Raw genomic sequence first — 16,783 nt, forward strand, 5'->3', positions numbered from 1 at the left:
TGTACACAATACTTTAGATTCTAGAACATGAGTAATGTATTAAAGGACAATGGCTATTTGGTATCACTTTTATAACATTCTTGCACTATAATGTAAGAACATGGTAATTCAGGTTCCGGTAAACTGAATCTCCGAAAAATCTGAATAAATTCATGTTTGAGTTTAAAAGGGGAACCCCCTTGGTTCCCCAAGGGGTTGCTGGTTGTTGCTGAATTGTTGCTGGTAAGTCCTGCTGTTGGTGGCTTCCCAAAGGTATCTCGCTGAGATGGTATCCCACTGCGGGGTCACATCAGTCATAGGAGTTGTGTTTGGAATACCAGCGACTAGAGCCAGAACCTAGCACCCCCTTCATTGGGGCCCAAGGAAGTGAGGATTGTTATGATCACCCACACCAGGAAAGAATCCATAAAGTCAGCAAACCAGTACAGATAACTGCAAGGTTCATAAAATAAAAAGCACTGAAACAGCCAAACACTGTTTGGGTGTTTCAAATGCCACCCCTCTACCTCCCATCTTGAGGGTGGAGGGGGTGGAGTATTTTCTTTTTTTTTAGGGGGAGGGGGTGTCTAGCATATCAAAGTTTGGTTCTCCAAATGGTTCACGTGCAGGGTGTGTTTGGGGCTCTGATGGAAGTTTCTCTTGCTTGTTCTGTTTCTGCAGTACAAATTGTTGCTGGTAAGTCCTGCTGTTGGTCTTGTGAGACTTTCGACCACAGAGGTAGACTTCTTTGCTTGGTATGGGACCAGCAACTCCCCTCCTGCATGGTTCTATTCCTAATTCACATGGCTCTCACAGTAGATGCCATTTGGCTGCACTTGTTGGGTTGGGGATTTGTTTGTGTCTTCCTCCCTCGTTCAATTGTTAATTCTAGGGTTGTCCAAGTTGGAGACATACTAGGGCAAGGTGCTCCTTCTTTCTCCTTTGGGATTGGCTCTGCCTTGGTTTCAGGCTCTTCTGGCCTGGTGTTTGAACCTGGGCATTTTACCGCAGGTACCCCTCTATTGGCAGATAGACCCAGTGACGTGACTTTCTGGTTCAATCTTATTTACCTTTCGGGGCATCTGGAATTCTGACACAAGTTTTCTGCTATTTGTCAAGTACACTGGTAACTGATTTGTTGGTGTCCCACCTGCATCTTTCATCATAGCAACAGTGTGCAGTTTCCTGACATTTCACATTCCTCTTGCCTCTTTGGGTGTCTGTCATATTTTTTTTGTCCTGGTTGTTCATTAATTGGCATCTCATTCCTAGTACTGTCACCTCTTTATCGCCTGGCTTTAGCAGAGTCGCTCTTTGTGTTTGGTGTTGATACTTCCTTGATGCTGCTTCATAAGTTGTCTTGTGCTTTCTTTCTCCTCGGGCCTGCTCATGTTTCTCCTGAGCCATCTTAGTCTCTCAATGAAGTGTGGTGTTCCTTGCCACTCCTTGGTACATGATGCCTCTTCATTCTGTGATATCTTTCTTAGGGCACTGTTTCTGTTGACTGTCTCTTCCAGTTGGCCAACTGGGGAGCTACAGGCTCTTTTCTGGAGGTGTGGGGTTCTTTTCTTTCAGCCCAGGTGGGCAGTTCTTTCATTTGCACCCATTTTTCTTGTCTGGCAAAGAATGACAGATGGCTTCCAGAGGGGGCCCATTTCTGGGGGGAGCCCCTTTGGTGCCCTGGAGCATATCCAGGCTAATATGCTAATGTCAAACTTTGGCATCAGTCATGTGTATAGAGTTCTATGGGCCTACCGGGGACCACGAGCCCATAGAGCCAGACCCTGGCCCCCTCAGAGAGGCAAGGGGAGCAATGGCCTATAGAAACCCCTGTGTGGTTGGAAGCATTCTATGTCTGGCATCGACCGGGTCAGGCACCCAGAAAGGTAAGCATCCCAAAACAAACCCCTATTCTGGTGAAAATTGCTACCACAAGCCGAACAAGTGGATAGAACTCCCCCTAAAAGGAACGAGCAAACGATCATGACGTCACACGTTGCCGTGCCGCTGTTTGCGCAGTTTCCCCCCTCCCCAGGAGGGGGAAGGGGGAGCCCTAGACCTATCGCGCCGGCTATCCACCATCAGTTCTGAGGCTGGATGTCAAAAAACACGAAAAACCGCCGACCGGAGGGAGGGAGGGATGCCTGGGAGCCTCTGGATCTCGCCCAGAAAATGGCGTTTCATTACATTCAACGTTGGATTTCTGGGGGGAAGCCCCTTCGGCTCCCCGGAGCTAACTATGCACAGAGGAAATAAGAGGAACGTACTCAGGAGGCGGTCGCCGCACACTCCCCAACTCAAAGTGTAGACAACTGGCTGCAACCGCCAACCCTAGGCGACACAGGCCTGAATGGGCCCAGGAACGCCCACGAGATATCGAGCACCCAGGCCCCTGTACGACCGCCAAAAGCCCAGTGTTCAAATGTTAGCCAGAACATGTCGCCAAGACGGCAGCAAGAGCAGCGAATCTACGAACGTCATGGGCACAGGGATAGAACGCAGGCTGGCTAGCCTCAATAACACAGCGGACGACCTGGGAGACCCTCGCCCGCGAACAGGGAAGAAGGGAACCGGATCAACCCAAAGCGTGACCCTGACACAGAAGCCATGGCGCGCAAATAACAGCGGAGGGCCGCAACCGGACACAAAACACGATGCAGCCCCGTCCCGACCAAACAAGCACCAACAAACCAAAGATCCTGTTGGAGATTGAACATGGTACTGGCTGCTCGCTACCTGGTCAATGTCCTTGGGCCTGGTCGGGCCTGTGTTGCAGTGGGTCGGCGGTTGCAGCCAGTTGTCTCAACTTTGTGTTGAGTTGTGAGGAACAGCCGCCACCTGGGTAAGTCCCTGTTTGTTTTTCAATTTGGGTATGAAGCTCCGGGGAGCCGAAGGGGATTTCCCCAGAAAACCAGCGTTGAATGTAATGAAACGCCATTTTCTGGGTGAGACCCGGAGGCTCCCCGGCATCCCTTCCTCTCTCCGGTCGGCAGATTCTTTTCGCTTGTTTTTGACATCCAGCCTAAGAACTGGCAGGCTTGGGTAGCTGGTGGAAGGTCTGTTGCTCCCCCTTCCCCCCTCACGGGGAGGGGGGAGTTGTGCAGACGGCGGCGCGTTGGTAACAAGATGACGTCATGCTCGTTTGCTCGTTTTTTCCTCATGGAGAGTTCTATCCTTTTGTTCGGCTTTAATAGCAATTCTTAACCAGAATGGGGGGCACTTATCTTTCTGGGTGCCCATAGCAGACATAGAGTACAGTACATCTAAATTATATATAAGGTGTCTCTATAGGCCATTGCTCCTCGCACCTCTCTGAGGTAGCCAGGTTCTGACTCGTTGGTCCCCGGTAGGCCTAGAACTCCATGTACATTGATGCCCAAGGCTATTCTCCGTATCAGCCTAGATAGCTCTGGGGAGCCTCCAGGTCTCACCCAGAAAATGGCGTTTCATTACATTCAACGCTGGTTTTTTCTCCAGGCTTGTTTCTTCCCACCATTTAATAGTGGGAAGTGGAATAATTATGATAAATATTACTCCTGCCACTTCCTAGTCACAAATATTCTGTATAAAGCCATTTCTCAGATTTGTACACTAACCAATGATGTAGATGAAAGTAAACATTACCTTCAATTTAATCAATGCAGCATCATGGGGTTACAGCCAGCATTTTTTTTTTTGGACATTTGGAAGGTGCCATGATATGGGAATATAGTCCAGAAAGGCCTAAAACACATTTGTACTGTATAATTCGACAAATTGTGTAAATAATTTCATGCTAGCATGTGTACAGTGAATTTCCCTCATGTATTTTTAATATTTTGATGTTAAAAAATTTAACTTTGTAGGTGTAAATTTGTACAAATCTAGGGTTTGCTGTATTTCGTCAATAACCAAATAACACTGAAAACTGACTAATCATCATCATCATCATCATCATTCCAGTTTCACTCCACTCCTTCCAGTTTCCAACTTCCATAGGGTGGGGAAGCATCATCTTGGAAGAACTGGGAGAGTAACATAGGAAAAGTATAGTTAAAATATCTTCCATACTATATGCTCCAGAACCTTATTATAATTATGAAAAATAATGATGTTGAATGTAAACAAAAATTCATGGCGAGGTGATCACACTCTTGATTACACAGTAAAAGAATGTGTATTTTCAGAAGCTAATGAATGTGCAAGAATACTGATACCTTGTTATTTAAGGATTCTCTAATGGAATTTTGTCAAACATGCAAAGATGCACTTTAAGTAGATAAAAGGATGAATGTAGTGATTCTGAATTGACAATGAGGCTCATTGAATGACATTTTAGTTAGTTCCTGGAGTGATGGTTATTGTTGCGTGTTCTTCAGCATAAGGCTTATATTAATCACCCTACCTACAAGTTTACATAGTAAATTTTTAATTTTCAGATCATGCGCAACCTTCTCGGGACACATCTTGGCAACAGTGGTCTGTGTGTGTTGTGCCATTTGATTCGGAATAATAGTGATGCTCTCATGGTGCGTGGAGCTATCTTTTTTCTGACAACAGCATTGTGGGGAGCCAATAAGGTCTCTTCCCTTGACTACAAGCCAGCAGCAGTACTTCCAACGTTTCGAGAGGTTAGTTTAAAATAAATTGTAACCTTAAATTCCAGAACTTAGTACGATGGAAATGTTAAATATCTGGTAAGATTTTTCAGTTGGAAAAATTTTACCGAAACCCTAAATGGTACTAAAATTTTTAACACATGGGCAGAAATCTGGACATCGGTATTAAAGCAGAACGATTTAACTACTGTACAGAACTGCACATCACAAGTAGGATAGCTTACATGACCCCCATTCTCTACCACATGGTCTTTTGCTACATAAATCATGCAATAAATGTAATGAAATGACCTTTTCTGGTGGGGCCCTCAGTAGCATACTGAGTTAATTGATGGTCCAGCCTTGCTCCTCAGAGATGCACCATACCTCTGAGATCCCATCCAAGCCTACTGGGAGACAGGACCAGAATCTGACTCTTTACCAAGTGGTAGTAGAGATGAAACAAATCTGGAAAAGTATAAGCTTATCAAAATAAGCAATTGTGAATCTGAAGTTGAAAAGGGTAGCATATGCTACCCACACAATGTCCTCTGTGTGTTCCTCTGGTGGCAGTCTATGATCCAAAACCACCCCTAGATCTCTTGTGTTGTTCGAGTTCCTTAATGCATCTCTGCATAATTTGTAGGTTATTTGTGGCCTATTTTCTCCCATTCCACATTCCATAACATGACATTCACACTGCATCCCATTTACCAAGTGTTGCTCCATATACTTGTTTTGTCTAGGTCATCTTGAAGGGTCTAACATTCATCAAAGTTTCTTATCTTCCCTAGTAGATTGGCATCATCAGCAAACATGGTCATATAATTCTGTACTCCTACTGGTAGATCGTTTATATAGATGATGAACGTTACTGGTACAAGAACTGAACCCTCTGGTAATCTGCTAGTAATGCTCCTCCAGTCTGATATATTGCTCCTGATTACTGTATATGTGTGTAATTACCTGAGTGTAGTTACAGGATGAAAGCTATGCTCGTGGTGTCCTATATTCCCAGTACATTGGAACCTCAGTTTTCGAATGCCCCCATTTTCAAATTTTTCGGTTCTTGAGCTCATTTTCTTTAAAAAATTTGACGCGGTATTCGAGTCCATATTTGAGTCGTTTGCCTTGGTGCTAGAGTTTGTTGATACACGTATGGGCCGACCGAGCACGTGGCGCACTTCAGTTTACCAGTGTCTCCCACCTACTGATGACCACACTTGAATTCTTTGTGAAGAATTTCATTGTTTTTGTGTTTTCTGTGGGGAGCCTCTGAGGCTCCCTGGAGCTATCAGGCTAATATGCAATTCATTACACCAGGTCAAAGGAGTTCAGCTTACCGGGGACCACGAGACAGAACCTGGACCTCCCTCAGAGAGGCACAGGAAGCAATGGTTCTGGAAAACCCCCCTTGTGGTTGAGGTTTTCCTTATCTGCCATCGACTGGGGTTAGGCATCCAGAATGGTAGGCATAACAAAATAGACCTCACATGGTAAGAAAATTGTAACCTGAAACCGAATAGAGAGGCAGAACTCCCTCAATTCCCAAGGAAACAAGCAAATGTCACAGCATGCCGCCACGCCGCTCTACTGCGCATCCCCCCCCCCCCTTCCCCCAGGGAGGGGGAGGAGGGAACTCTGGACCCACTGTGTTGGCTACCCAACTTCAGTTCGTTGGGCGGTCGTCAACTCTGGCCTCGGTTTCCTGGCAGTGTTTTTACCTTTGTGGTGTCCTCTGCTGTTCATGGTGTGGTGGCTAGATGTACCTGCAGTGTACTGGGGCTGCATGCGCTTAGGGCATCCTTCCCTAAATGCCCTGTGAGTACTTCCCTTGGGTGTCAGGGTTATCTTCCCTGGTGTGTTCCGGACACCATTTCCGTAGGGGTTTTTGTTGCTCAGCATCTACCCCGCCCTTGGGGCCAGCTGGGATTTTGTGGCTCTTGTTTGGCCTTGGGTTGGGAGCGGTTTGGATGCTGGTTGGGGCGTCAAGGTGTTGCGCAGCCAGCTTACCTATGCAGCAACCGGTTTCTGTTTCCTCTGGGGATGTTGTACTTTTGCGGGGTTTTTCTTTTACTTTTTGTTTTGTTTGCTTGGTGGGGGTCTACCTGGTGTGGCTTTAGGACCACTTATAATATTTTGGTGGCCTCTGCTAGGCCCCCATTATTGTACACGTCGCAGGGGTTTCAGTGTTCTGAACTTCTTCCCTTGTTAACTTTGGGTCTAACCAGTTGGCAACACCTTGCCAGGGCTTCCCGTAACAGTCAGCCTATGGGCCATGGCAAACCCTATCGGAGCTCGGTGGACGGATGCATCTTACGAGTTCCAGCAAGTGCGAGTTTTAAGGTTGCTGTGTGCTCTTGTCTCAGGATTACAGTCACCCGCTTTGGCCTCCGTCATGCTGCCTGTTGGGTTACTGACACCTTTGATGCAGTCTTGCAAATCATGCTCTTTACTTGTTTTCCAGTTTACCCATTTTGATAACAGATATTAGGGTATGGGCAGCATCCGTGTTGCATGCTATGTTTAGGTTCCTGCAACACGCTAAGTTGGTTGCCCACCCGGATGCCCTGAGGCTGACCCGTTTTGGTTATAGAGACCTGGTCTTGGGGAAGTTAGTTGCTTCAACTTTGGTTTAGTCTGCGCTCCTGAGTCCTTTCCCTGTTCATCCTGCTCACACTTCCTTCCCTGTTTCGGGCCCCCAGACCTCTGTGGGTTTCGGAGTTGGAGCGGTGTTTAGTTGGTAATGAGACTCGGGTGGTGTTGGGGTCTGCCCCGTTCATGTTGGGGATGGAGGCATTCAAGCCGGTTCCTCCTGCCGAGGCTTCTGGGTCCCACCAGCTGGCCCCCTTCTTTTCTGCCTTTTCCCTGGACTCCGCCTTTTCTTTAGGGGTAGAGGGTATGGAGGACTGCTCTGCCCCATGTCTCGACTTGGGGGATCTTGGGGCTGGGAAGGAGTTTACCTGGGGGGCTTGGGCCCCCTTTGACCCCACTTGGGTGTTAGTGCCCTCTTTGTGATGCTTGTTGTTGCAGGGGGGAGGGCTTTTCTTACCCCCTTCCCCTCCCCCTCCTTCCTTGTATGAGTATGATTTGGGGTCAACTCCTCCCAGGGTTCAGTTCTGTGTGCCCTTGGGTTTCTCGGCTCCTTCCTTACAGAGGTTTTCTGCTTCTCAGATCTCTCCTAAGGAGGTTTGGGAGGTGCTTACTGTATACCTCCTGCGAGACTCGGATTCTGTCTGTCATGAATTCGTCTTCGTTTGAGTTTGGTTTTTCTGCATTATAGGGTGCGTTTGGAGGTTCCGGAGTCTTCCTGGCTGGTAGACTGCCCTTTCTTTTCGTTGGGGGTGTGGTATGGGTTCTGTTGGACCCACACGCTTGAATGGTGAGACAGTTCTATCATTCTGCAGGTTTACCTGGGGGGAGAAGGGGCATCTTAAGCACCTTAATGTGCAGATGTTTGCCCTTGTGCTTCCTCAGGATGTTGGTCTTGTGCAGCAGCACACGCAGGTTCCAACCCTTCGGCTTTTTTGATAGCTGAGGACTTGTGCGCCTGGGGGCATTAGGCTTTGGTCTTGTTCTTTTCTCTTCTCTAGCTGTCCCCGGACTGGCTTGAGGAGGATGTGGGGGCGTTGGGTGCCTGGCCTTCGTCTGCTGTGCTGGCCTTGGCGCCTAGGGCGTTGGCTACACTGTTGAGGTTGTTTGCACTGATTCTCGAGGAAGCGATGTCTCTGTTCTTTGCTTCTCGCCTCGCATACAGGCAGTCTATGCTTGCTCTCACTTTGGAATCTGCTTGGGTCCTGGCTCTTAAGTTTTCAGCACCTTTTTATCTGTTACTGTTTGCAGAGACTGCTGTCTCTTGGTGGAGACAGTTTTCCAAAGCCATTGCTTTCTGTGCTTCTCTGAGTTCCTATTATTTCCTCTGTGGGTAGTTAGCTCTGGGGAGCTGAAGGGGCTCCCCCCAGAAAACTAGTAATGTAAATTACATTAAACCAGTTGAATGTAATGAAACGCAATACCCAGACCCGGAGGCTTCCCAGCATCCCTCCCTCCCTCTGGTCCACAGAACTCCATACACATGACTGATGCCAAAGTCTGACATTAGCATATCAGCCTAGTAAGCTCCGGGGAGCCTCCGGGTCTCACCCAGAAAATGGCATTTCATTACATTCAACGCTGGTTTTTTCAGTATCCTTTATCCATATGTTTATTACCAATATTTTAGAATCAAAGTTTATATTTTACAGATTGTACACATAATATATTCTTCATAAGCATGTTAATACCCCTCTCTCATGTTTTATTTTACATGTCTTTTTTTTGTAGGCTGCCAATAATGGTCATGTGTTGGTGGTATATGAAGTAGCTCTAAGCATTCAAAAACTTGTGTCCAAGATGTATATGGAGCTTCATCTTTCGTCATGGGAAATTGTTTTGGACACCCTGAGCAAACTTTTTGAGCATACAGGTAAGGAAAAAATTACATGATTTTATATTTATTTCTTGATAAAAGTACTGTTTTACTAATACTACTTTTGGACTAGCAATACGATTTTTGTATTACCAATACTACTATTATTTGGAACTTGATGGCAGATTAACTTCATGGTTTGAAGCTGCCAAAATTCAAGGGCTTCAACTCTTTCTTCCCTTCCTTTTTTTCATGCATTAACCAATTAACGATGGCTATGGTCTTGCCACCTCTCTGTCTATATGCAATTTCTGGGGGAAGCCCGTACGGCTCCCTAGAGATTATCCAGGCTAATATGGATATGTTAGACTTTGGCATCAGTCAGTGTGAAAGGAGTTCTTAGGCCTACTGGGGACCATGAGCCAGAACCTGGCCTCCTCAGAGAGGCATGAGGAGCAAAGGCCTATAGAAACTCCCGTGTGGTTGGAAGCATTCTGTGTCTGCCATCGACCGGGTCAAGAACCCAGAAAGGTAAGCATCCCAAAACAAACCCCTATTCTGATTAAGAAATTGATACTGAAAGCCAAACTAGTGGACAGAACTCCCCAAACAAAAATGAGCATAACGTCACCACGTGGCCGCGCCGCCATCTGCACAATTCCCCCCTCTCCAGGAGGGGGAACGGTGAGCCCCAGACCCCTCGTGTCGGCTACCCAAAACCCCAGTTCTGAGGCTGATGTTATAGGCTGAAGTCGTGTGCTCTGGCTCCTGATTTGTCTCCAGCTCTGTGCCTGTGTGGTGTGGTGGCTGTCTTATTGAGGGTGTGCGAGCCAGGAGTAATTCTTCAGTACTCGGGCTGCATACGCCTAGGGCTACCTTCCCTAGGTGCCCTGTAAGTACTGCCTTTGGGGCTTGGGCCACCTTCCTCAGGTTCCTTGGGTTCTACCTCTGCTTGGTCATTTGCTGCTTGACTTTCAGCTGCCCTTTGTGTGCTGGGATGTTTCTGGCACCCTTGTTTGCCTTAGGGTAAGAGGTAGTTTGTACTGGTAGGGGCGCAGGATACTGAGCAGCTGGTTGTCACCTCTCATAGCGGCCAGTTCTGTTCCGCCTGGGTACATTGTCCTCTTGTTGGGTTTTATTTTTGTTTTTGTTTATCTTGTCTGGTGGGGTGGGGGGTGGTCTGCCTTGGCTTGGTTGCCCCCTATATCTTATAAGATTACTGTAATTTAGTTTCTGGTGATATCCCATATTAGGCCCCCGTGAGTGTACTCATCCCGGGGTTCATCTTTTAGAAAGTTGTTGGTAGATTTGGGCGCTAGTTAGCAGTACCCTGCCTGGTCTTCCCTGAGCGTGAGTTCCATCTCAAGACCCTGGGAATTCCCACGGGGGCGGGTGGGTCCGATGGATGTGACCCCTGAGTCCCCCCTTGCTTTGTGCGAGGTTGAGGGTTGCTCTGTCCCCTTGTCTTGGGGTGACTCTTACTGTTTTTGCCTCCGTCATGCTGCCTGCTGGGTCGGTGACACCTTTGACCCAGAGTCCTGCGAGTTTTGTTGCTTGCTTGTGACTCAGTTTACCCAATCTACTCATGACGCTATTCGGGTATAGGCAGCACAGGCGTTGCAGTTTAGGTTTAAGTTGTTGCAACGCGCTCGGTTGATTGCTAGCTCAGAAGCCCCGAGGCTGCCCCGTTTTGCTTATAAGGACCCGGACTTGTGGGTGTTGGTATCCTCAGCCTTGGTTCAGTCCGCACCTCCTCGTCCTTCTCCTGCTGTGGTTTGATCTGGTCCTCCCCCCCTTCCCTGCATCTGGCTCCGAAACGTCTGAAGGTTTCGGAGTCGGGGCAGGGTTTAGATGGTTTTGAGACTCGGGCAGTCTTGGGGGATGCCACTTCCAGGGTGGTGACGGAGGCATTTGAGTCGGTTCTCCCTGCTGAAGCGTTTAGGTCTGACCAGTGGGCCCCCTTCCTTCTAAAGGCTTTTAAGGCTGCGCCGGCCTTTTCTTTTGAGGCCGGGCTTTGGGAGATGACTCGGCTCCGGGTCCTGATGTAGTGGTTCCCAGGGCTGTCTAGGAACTGACTTGGGGGCCTTGGGCCCCGTTGGACCCCACCAGGGGTTTTCTACCCTCTGTGCGGTGCTTACTGTTGTTAGGAGTGTGTTTTTTTCCCCTCCCTCTTCATACGAGTTAGATTTTGTGTCTGTCCGTCTCTGGGTTCGGTTCCGTGTCCCTTCAGGTGCTTCAGGCTGTCTTTCCGGAGATTTTCGGCTTCCCGCATACTGCCTCATGTGGTGCGGGACACCTTTGCGGCTTACCTCCTGTGCAACCTTGATGACGCCACTATCATGGATCCGTCTTCTTTCAGGTTTGGGTCTTTATTTCCCTACTGGATTCATTATAAGGTTCCAGAGTCATCCTGGCTAGCATACGTTCTGTCGTTCTTGTATGCTTGAGTGGCATATAAGTCGGTGACAGTGGTCCAGCCTTTGTTGCTCCCACAGTACTGTAGCTCTCACACCGGAGAATATTGTCCACGATTTTTTTTAAACATGTCATCTGTTTACAAGAGCCCTGAGGAAGCTGATGTGAACCCCGTGTAGTCGCAGGCCTTTTGAATCATGCCCGGCACCCAATGGCATATGTATACGCCATGCGCACAGTGAGACATGTTACTCAGGGCGTATATATACGTCATGCGCAGTTTAACCCTTAAACCGCTAACTATTAAATAGCCAACATCCCCAGGGTGCTCAAGAAAAAAATTGTTCTGAAAAAATTATTTTTTCTTATGACATTGTTAATTAGCCTTCAGGAAGCACAAAAATCCAAATAAAAAGTCTCTAGCTCTTGTGGTTTAGCTGTAGTGGCCTGGAGAAGTTGCATATTTTAAGTTGAGGTGCCGGGTCAAGAACTGGCCCTGCCATCCTCCACCACCGACCCGTCACAATATACATGTAAAGTATTGGCTCTTGGTAACCGAGATATCATGCTTCCATACAAACACCGTATCTGTCCTGGTTCATGATGAATCTTTTTCACCTTGAGGGGTACAGTTTCGACGTCTATTTTCTGTACTTTCCAGAGAGCAGACCTATTACACTGGGGAGAGGGTTTACAGCAGTCAAGTACATCGTATTCCCTGAGGTCATGAGCTAATCCCCTCGTGTAGCGTGTCTCCCTCAGTTTCCTGGAAGTGTGTACATCACTCAAGCAGGTCTGAACGCTCTGAAATAGCTTATCCCCTCCTTTTCTCCGCATGAAACGAATAGATACTCTAGTGTTAATGTCACGGACTCTTATCATACACACTCTGTAAATTTAATTCCGTTCTCGGATTCTGGCTCAGTTGGAGACTTACCAGGGGAGAGTAGTCATGTTGACTCCTTGGTCATATATACACATCAGCCCGGTATAGCTCTGGAGAGCCTCCGGGTCTCATCCAGAAAATGGCGTTTCATTACATTCAATGTTGTTTTTTTGCAGTTGCAATGTTGACCTTGTATTGATGCAGAATGGTAACCTTGCATTGAGGCAGAATGTCAATCTGACCTGTCATCATTATCCTGTCTATAGGGACAGCAGAACAAACCGTAGGCAGCAACAAAATGTTTTGCTGATAGAGGAGTTTTGAGCTGTATCCAGTGATATTTTATATGCAAGTTTAAATATGAAATACTGTATAGTTGTTTGATTATGGTTATATGCTATAATACTTGTTGCCATTTACAGTTGCTATGGAGGAAGGACATGAAAAACAAATCATCCTGACATTATTGAAGGATATAATGGATATGATTGAACAACTTATTGATTTGCAACAGTTTGGTGGATCATCTGACAAGTTTTTCTCACTCATTAATCTATATTCATATCTACGTCCAGTAAGTAAATTAATACAATTCTGTAAACATATTTTAAAATTTTCCATAGGTCATGGACCCTATATTTGAACCCCTCTGGACCAAGACCCAAAGAAAAATAGTTATATCATAAAATTAATTTTTGTGTCCTAATATAGATTGGCTAATTGGGTGCAGGTATATACAGTACAAGACAAATGAAACATTTTTAATAGTGTCATGCAGCTTGTGGACCATATGCAGTATTCTTACCTATACTATGGCGCCTCGATTAATGAGTTTAATCAGTTCCGGCACCGAGCTCGTCATGTGGAAAACTTATCTTGTGAAACAACAACAAAACTGTCGTCAGGTGTGTCTGAGAACCAGCGGGAACGCTCGTTAATCGAGCGAAAGCTCGTCAGTCGAGACATATGTTCTGCGAGTGGCTTGCTCGTTACTTGAAATGCTCGTAACTGGAGCCGCTTGTCACTCGAGGTTCCACTGTATTTGCTTTTCAGTAGAAAGCTTGGCTCTTTGTACCTAGATCTTCACTTTTGGATATCTATTTCAAGCACTTGCACTTTCCTATAACTTAACTATTTTGCTTTCAAAGCTGTGGATTGAATTGGGGTCTTCTTTGTTCAGATCATTCCATTTGTTTGTGAAAGAAGTGCTTTCTTGCATCTGTGGCTCATTTGTGTTTCCAGTTCCTGCCTGTGTCTCCTAGCTCTACTTCTCATCTTTAAAAGTCTGTTCTTGTCTATCATATGTCATGACCATGTCTCCTCTGGATTTTCCTTACTTCAGTGTTTGTGAGTTGAAATCTTTGAGCATGTACTCATAGCTCCAATCACTTCTTTCTGATGTCCCTTTTGGGAAATACCCATTTTTTTTTAACCACTAGTTATAGTTTTCACACTAGTGTTGTATGCTCTAGAACTGGTGTAACAGGCCATATAAAGTGTTCTGAACGATTATTTGTGTTGGTTTCAAATAGTAGTTTTAATTATATTTTCTAATTTAGGCATGCTGCTAATGTTATCTTTTTGAACTATGCATATTTCTAGCCTTCTATTCCCTCTTCATTTTCTTTGGGATGTGCCAGGGGGTACAAGGGGTTTCCTTGCTGATGCTCTCTCTATTCTTGTACTTACAGGGATCAGGAGAGGATGTTGACTCCCTCCTGATGCCTTCTTCCACTTCAGGGAAGGTGTTACTGGAGGGCATCTGGTTGCTTTTTGAATCTCTTTGAAGTTTGATGCCAAGATCATAAAGTTTGTTGCTGCATACTTACATGTTTTCTTATCTTCCGTTTTGGTACAGGCTGAATTCCTCCTCCACCCTCTTGTGAGTTCCTAGTCTTGTGAATTTGCTAATCACTGTGACTAGCGTTGTCTCGTTGTTAATGGCAACGTTCCAAGAGTGAATTGATTGGATCTCCACCTGCCGACAGTGCAGAATTAAAGAAAGAATACACAATTTATGTTAACATTCTCACTGTTTATATTTGATTAAAGCTGTTTTGATATACACTCGTGTATTTATTTTAGCTGTCATTCCCATAACAGCCCATTCACTTCTTTGAGCTCCTGATCATATTATACTATCTAGATACTATAAACATGGTAAAACCCTGAAGTTACTTAGCATTAGTTATGGGTCAGATTGTGGCATGTCGAACATGAAATTCTGAACAGCCTTCTACCACTAGGTGAGGTGTAATCGTTCAATAAGTGCTGAGCGCTTGCTCAAAGCACTTGTTTTCAACACGTATCAGAGCAAGCTAGCAGATGTGGTGCAAGATGGCCGCCTTTCTCCCCAACCCACATTTGTGCATGAAGTTGGCGACTGATTCTCAAATTGGAAGTGGTTATTAAATTACTGTATTTCAGGGCCTAAGAATAACTTTATTTTAACAATCTAATCAATCTTTAAAATCTTAACTCTGATTTCCTCAATTTTGATTAATGATGAGAATCAACAGTTACTTATATTAGCGTCATCATCTCATAACAAAGTGGGAAGGTTTTGGCAGAATTATGGCACCAGCCAGACTTAGTACAAAGAGCTATTGTACATTTTAGTTAAAATTATGGACAAATAATGAAGTAAGAGGACTAGTCCTCTTAGTTTAAATGTCAATAATTTGTGTTTAGTCTTATAAGCTTAACATAAAATGAATCCTCATAGCTATATATTATTAGACATATTTATTAAGTAGTTAATTATAAGTGTATTAAATATTTCCCACAACTCCCAAGGTCTGCAAGTCTATCCTCAGGGTTACTTGTACAACACATTTCACCAGTTATTGTTTAACCGTGTGATTTCCTTAGAAATTGTGATCTTTGTCGTGTTGTGCAAGTTTTTAATCCGAATTTCTTAAAAAAAGAAAGAATTGTTAACCATTTTTAAGAGTGTTGATATGCGTTACTAATCATAATATTTTCTACAGGAATCATCTGTTTTACGTCTTCTCGACCACCTTGCCCAAGGTGTCGATCCACTCCGTCCCCATTGGTTGGCCAACCTGAGCACACTTCTCAACCAGTTTTTCTGCCGTGATCATAGACCCAATGTCAGAACTAAAGCACTTGCGATACTTGCAGATATTTACAACAATAATAGGTTATGTATCTTTGTGGTATACTGTATAAGGTTAGGTATATTTATTATATGGTTCCTTTAAGGTTATGTAATTCAATTGTGTTGTATTCTCATAATTGTTAAAGGACTGATTGCTGTGTTTAGCATTTAGTTTTATTTTCACTTGGTATATTTTTTATTGATTAGGATATGTTTGTATGTCCTATATCTAAATATACCTATCATTCCATATATACTGTATATTAATACACATGTAAATGCACAATATCAATGATAGTGGTAAATGTTCCCTGTTAGATATCAGAATGACCTCATTATACAAATAATAAGATTATTGTACTAAATGGATCGCCTTCACCTGTACTGTTCATACCAGTCTGTATTTGTAACATTATCTCTACACTCATTATAGAGCCCTGTATTTCCTTAAGCAGCTCGTCAGACTGTGCTCCATGATTTCAGTGTAGTTTCGAGCCCATTTAGTTCAGGCAATGCTAGATATTTATTGAAGTACAATTTTTCATGCTTCATGGTTTTTGTTGATGATAATAGTTTTGTTTTATTTTGCAGACATATGCATGGAGCAGAAATGATAAGAAATGTAATATGTATCCAGATGGAAGGTATTGAAGCGGAGCGAGATGTTGGAGTACGGACAGCTGCTGTTAATTTGCTTGTTCATATTGCCTTAACCCAGAGATCTTATGTTGTGCCAGATATACTTAACTTGCTGGAGAAGGTAAATTAAACTGTGTATTTTTATTGCTTTTTGATGATGCAATTTTTAAATGTGTTAATATTCACTGATTAAGCATTGAGGATATTGTGGGCAGTGTTCATACATAAAAAAATTGTTTTCCAGACAAACACATGATGAGACTACAACGTTGCTACAACGTTTGAACAAATTTTAACACCTAACAAGTTGTAACAATCAATATAGCAAGTTGTAGCAACATTCTAATGTCATAAAAACGTTATAACAAGATGTAACAACTTTATTACAAGTTATAACAAGTGGAAAATAGGGACAGTTACGTTGTGTGTTTGCAGGGTTTACTACGTGAGTGTCATCTTTATTAGTCATTTTCTCTTTTATGGGGTGGTGGGTCATTTTCCCAAAGAAGGTTGGGAGAGTAATACTGTATAGGTAACAGATGGTTAAAATACAGAATTTAATATATTTAAGTGGACCCCTCTTAGATGGTTGATCAAAAGCTGAAGTTATCTGGACCTAAAACAGGCCTACCCAAGAGGCTTCGGTGAAAGTTGGAATGCACAGGAGAGGTGACAGGCAAGCTACTAGTATGAGTAGAAAACCTGATTAATAGAAAGATAAGGGTAGTGATCAGAGGCAGTGCCATCTTAATGCATGG

The 16,783-nt window shown here is 44.6% G+C and overlaps 1 protein-coding gene across 1 annotated transcript in view; it reads left to right on the top strand.

Annotated features, from left to right (window-relative positions):
* Positions 1–16,783, top strand: part of LOC123760744 (tuberin) — a 151,633-nt gene that overhangs the window by 9,906 nt on the left and 124,944 nt on the right. The window contains exons 6-10 of the mRNA XM_069328680.1: positions 4,398–4,589; positions 8,880–9,021; positions 12,688–12,839; positions 15,256–15,428; positions 15,978–16,146. Of these exons, the coding sequence (XP_069184781.1) occupies positions 4,398–4,589; positions 8,880–9,021; positions 12,688–12,839; positions 15,256–15,428; positions 15,978–16,146 (828 nt within the window). The remainder of the gene's footprint in view (positions 1–4,397; positions 4,590–8,879; positions 9,022–12,687; positions 12,840–15,255; positions 15,429–15,977; positions 16,147–16,783) is intronic.

This window comes from Procambarus clarkii, chromosome 21 (genome assembly GCF_040958095.1).
Source record: "Procambarus clarkii isolate CNS0578487 chromosome 21, FALCON_Pclarkii_2.0, whole genome shotgun sequence".
Lineage (NCBI taxonomy): Eukaryota > Metazoa > Arthropoda > Malacostraca > Decapoda > Cambaridae > Procambarus > Procambarus clarkii.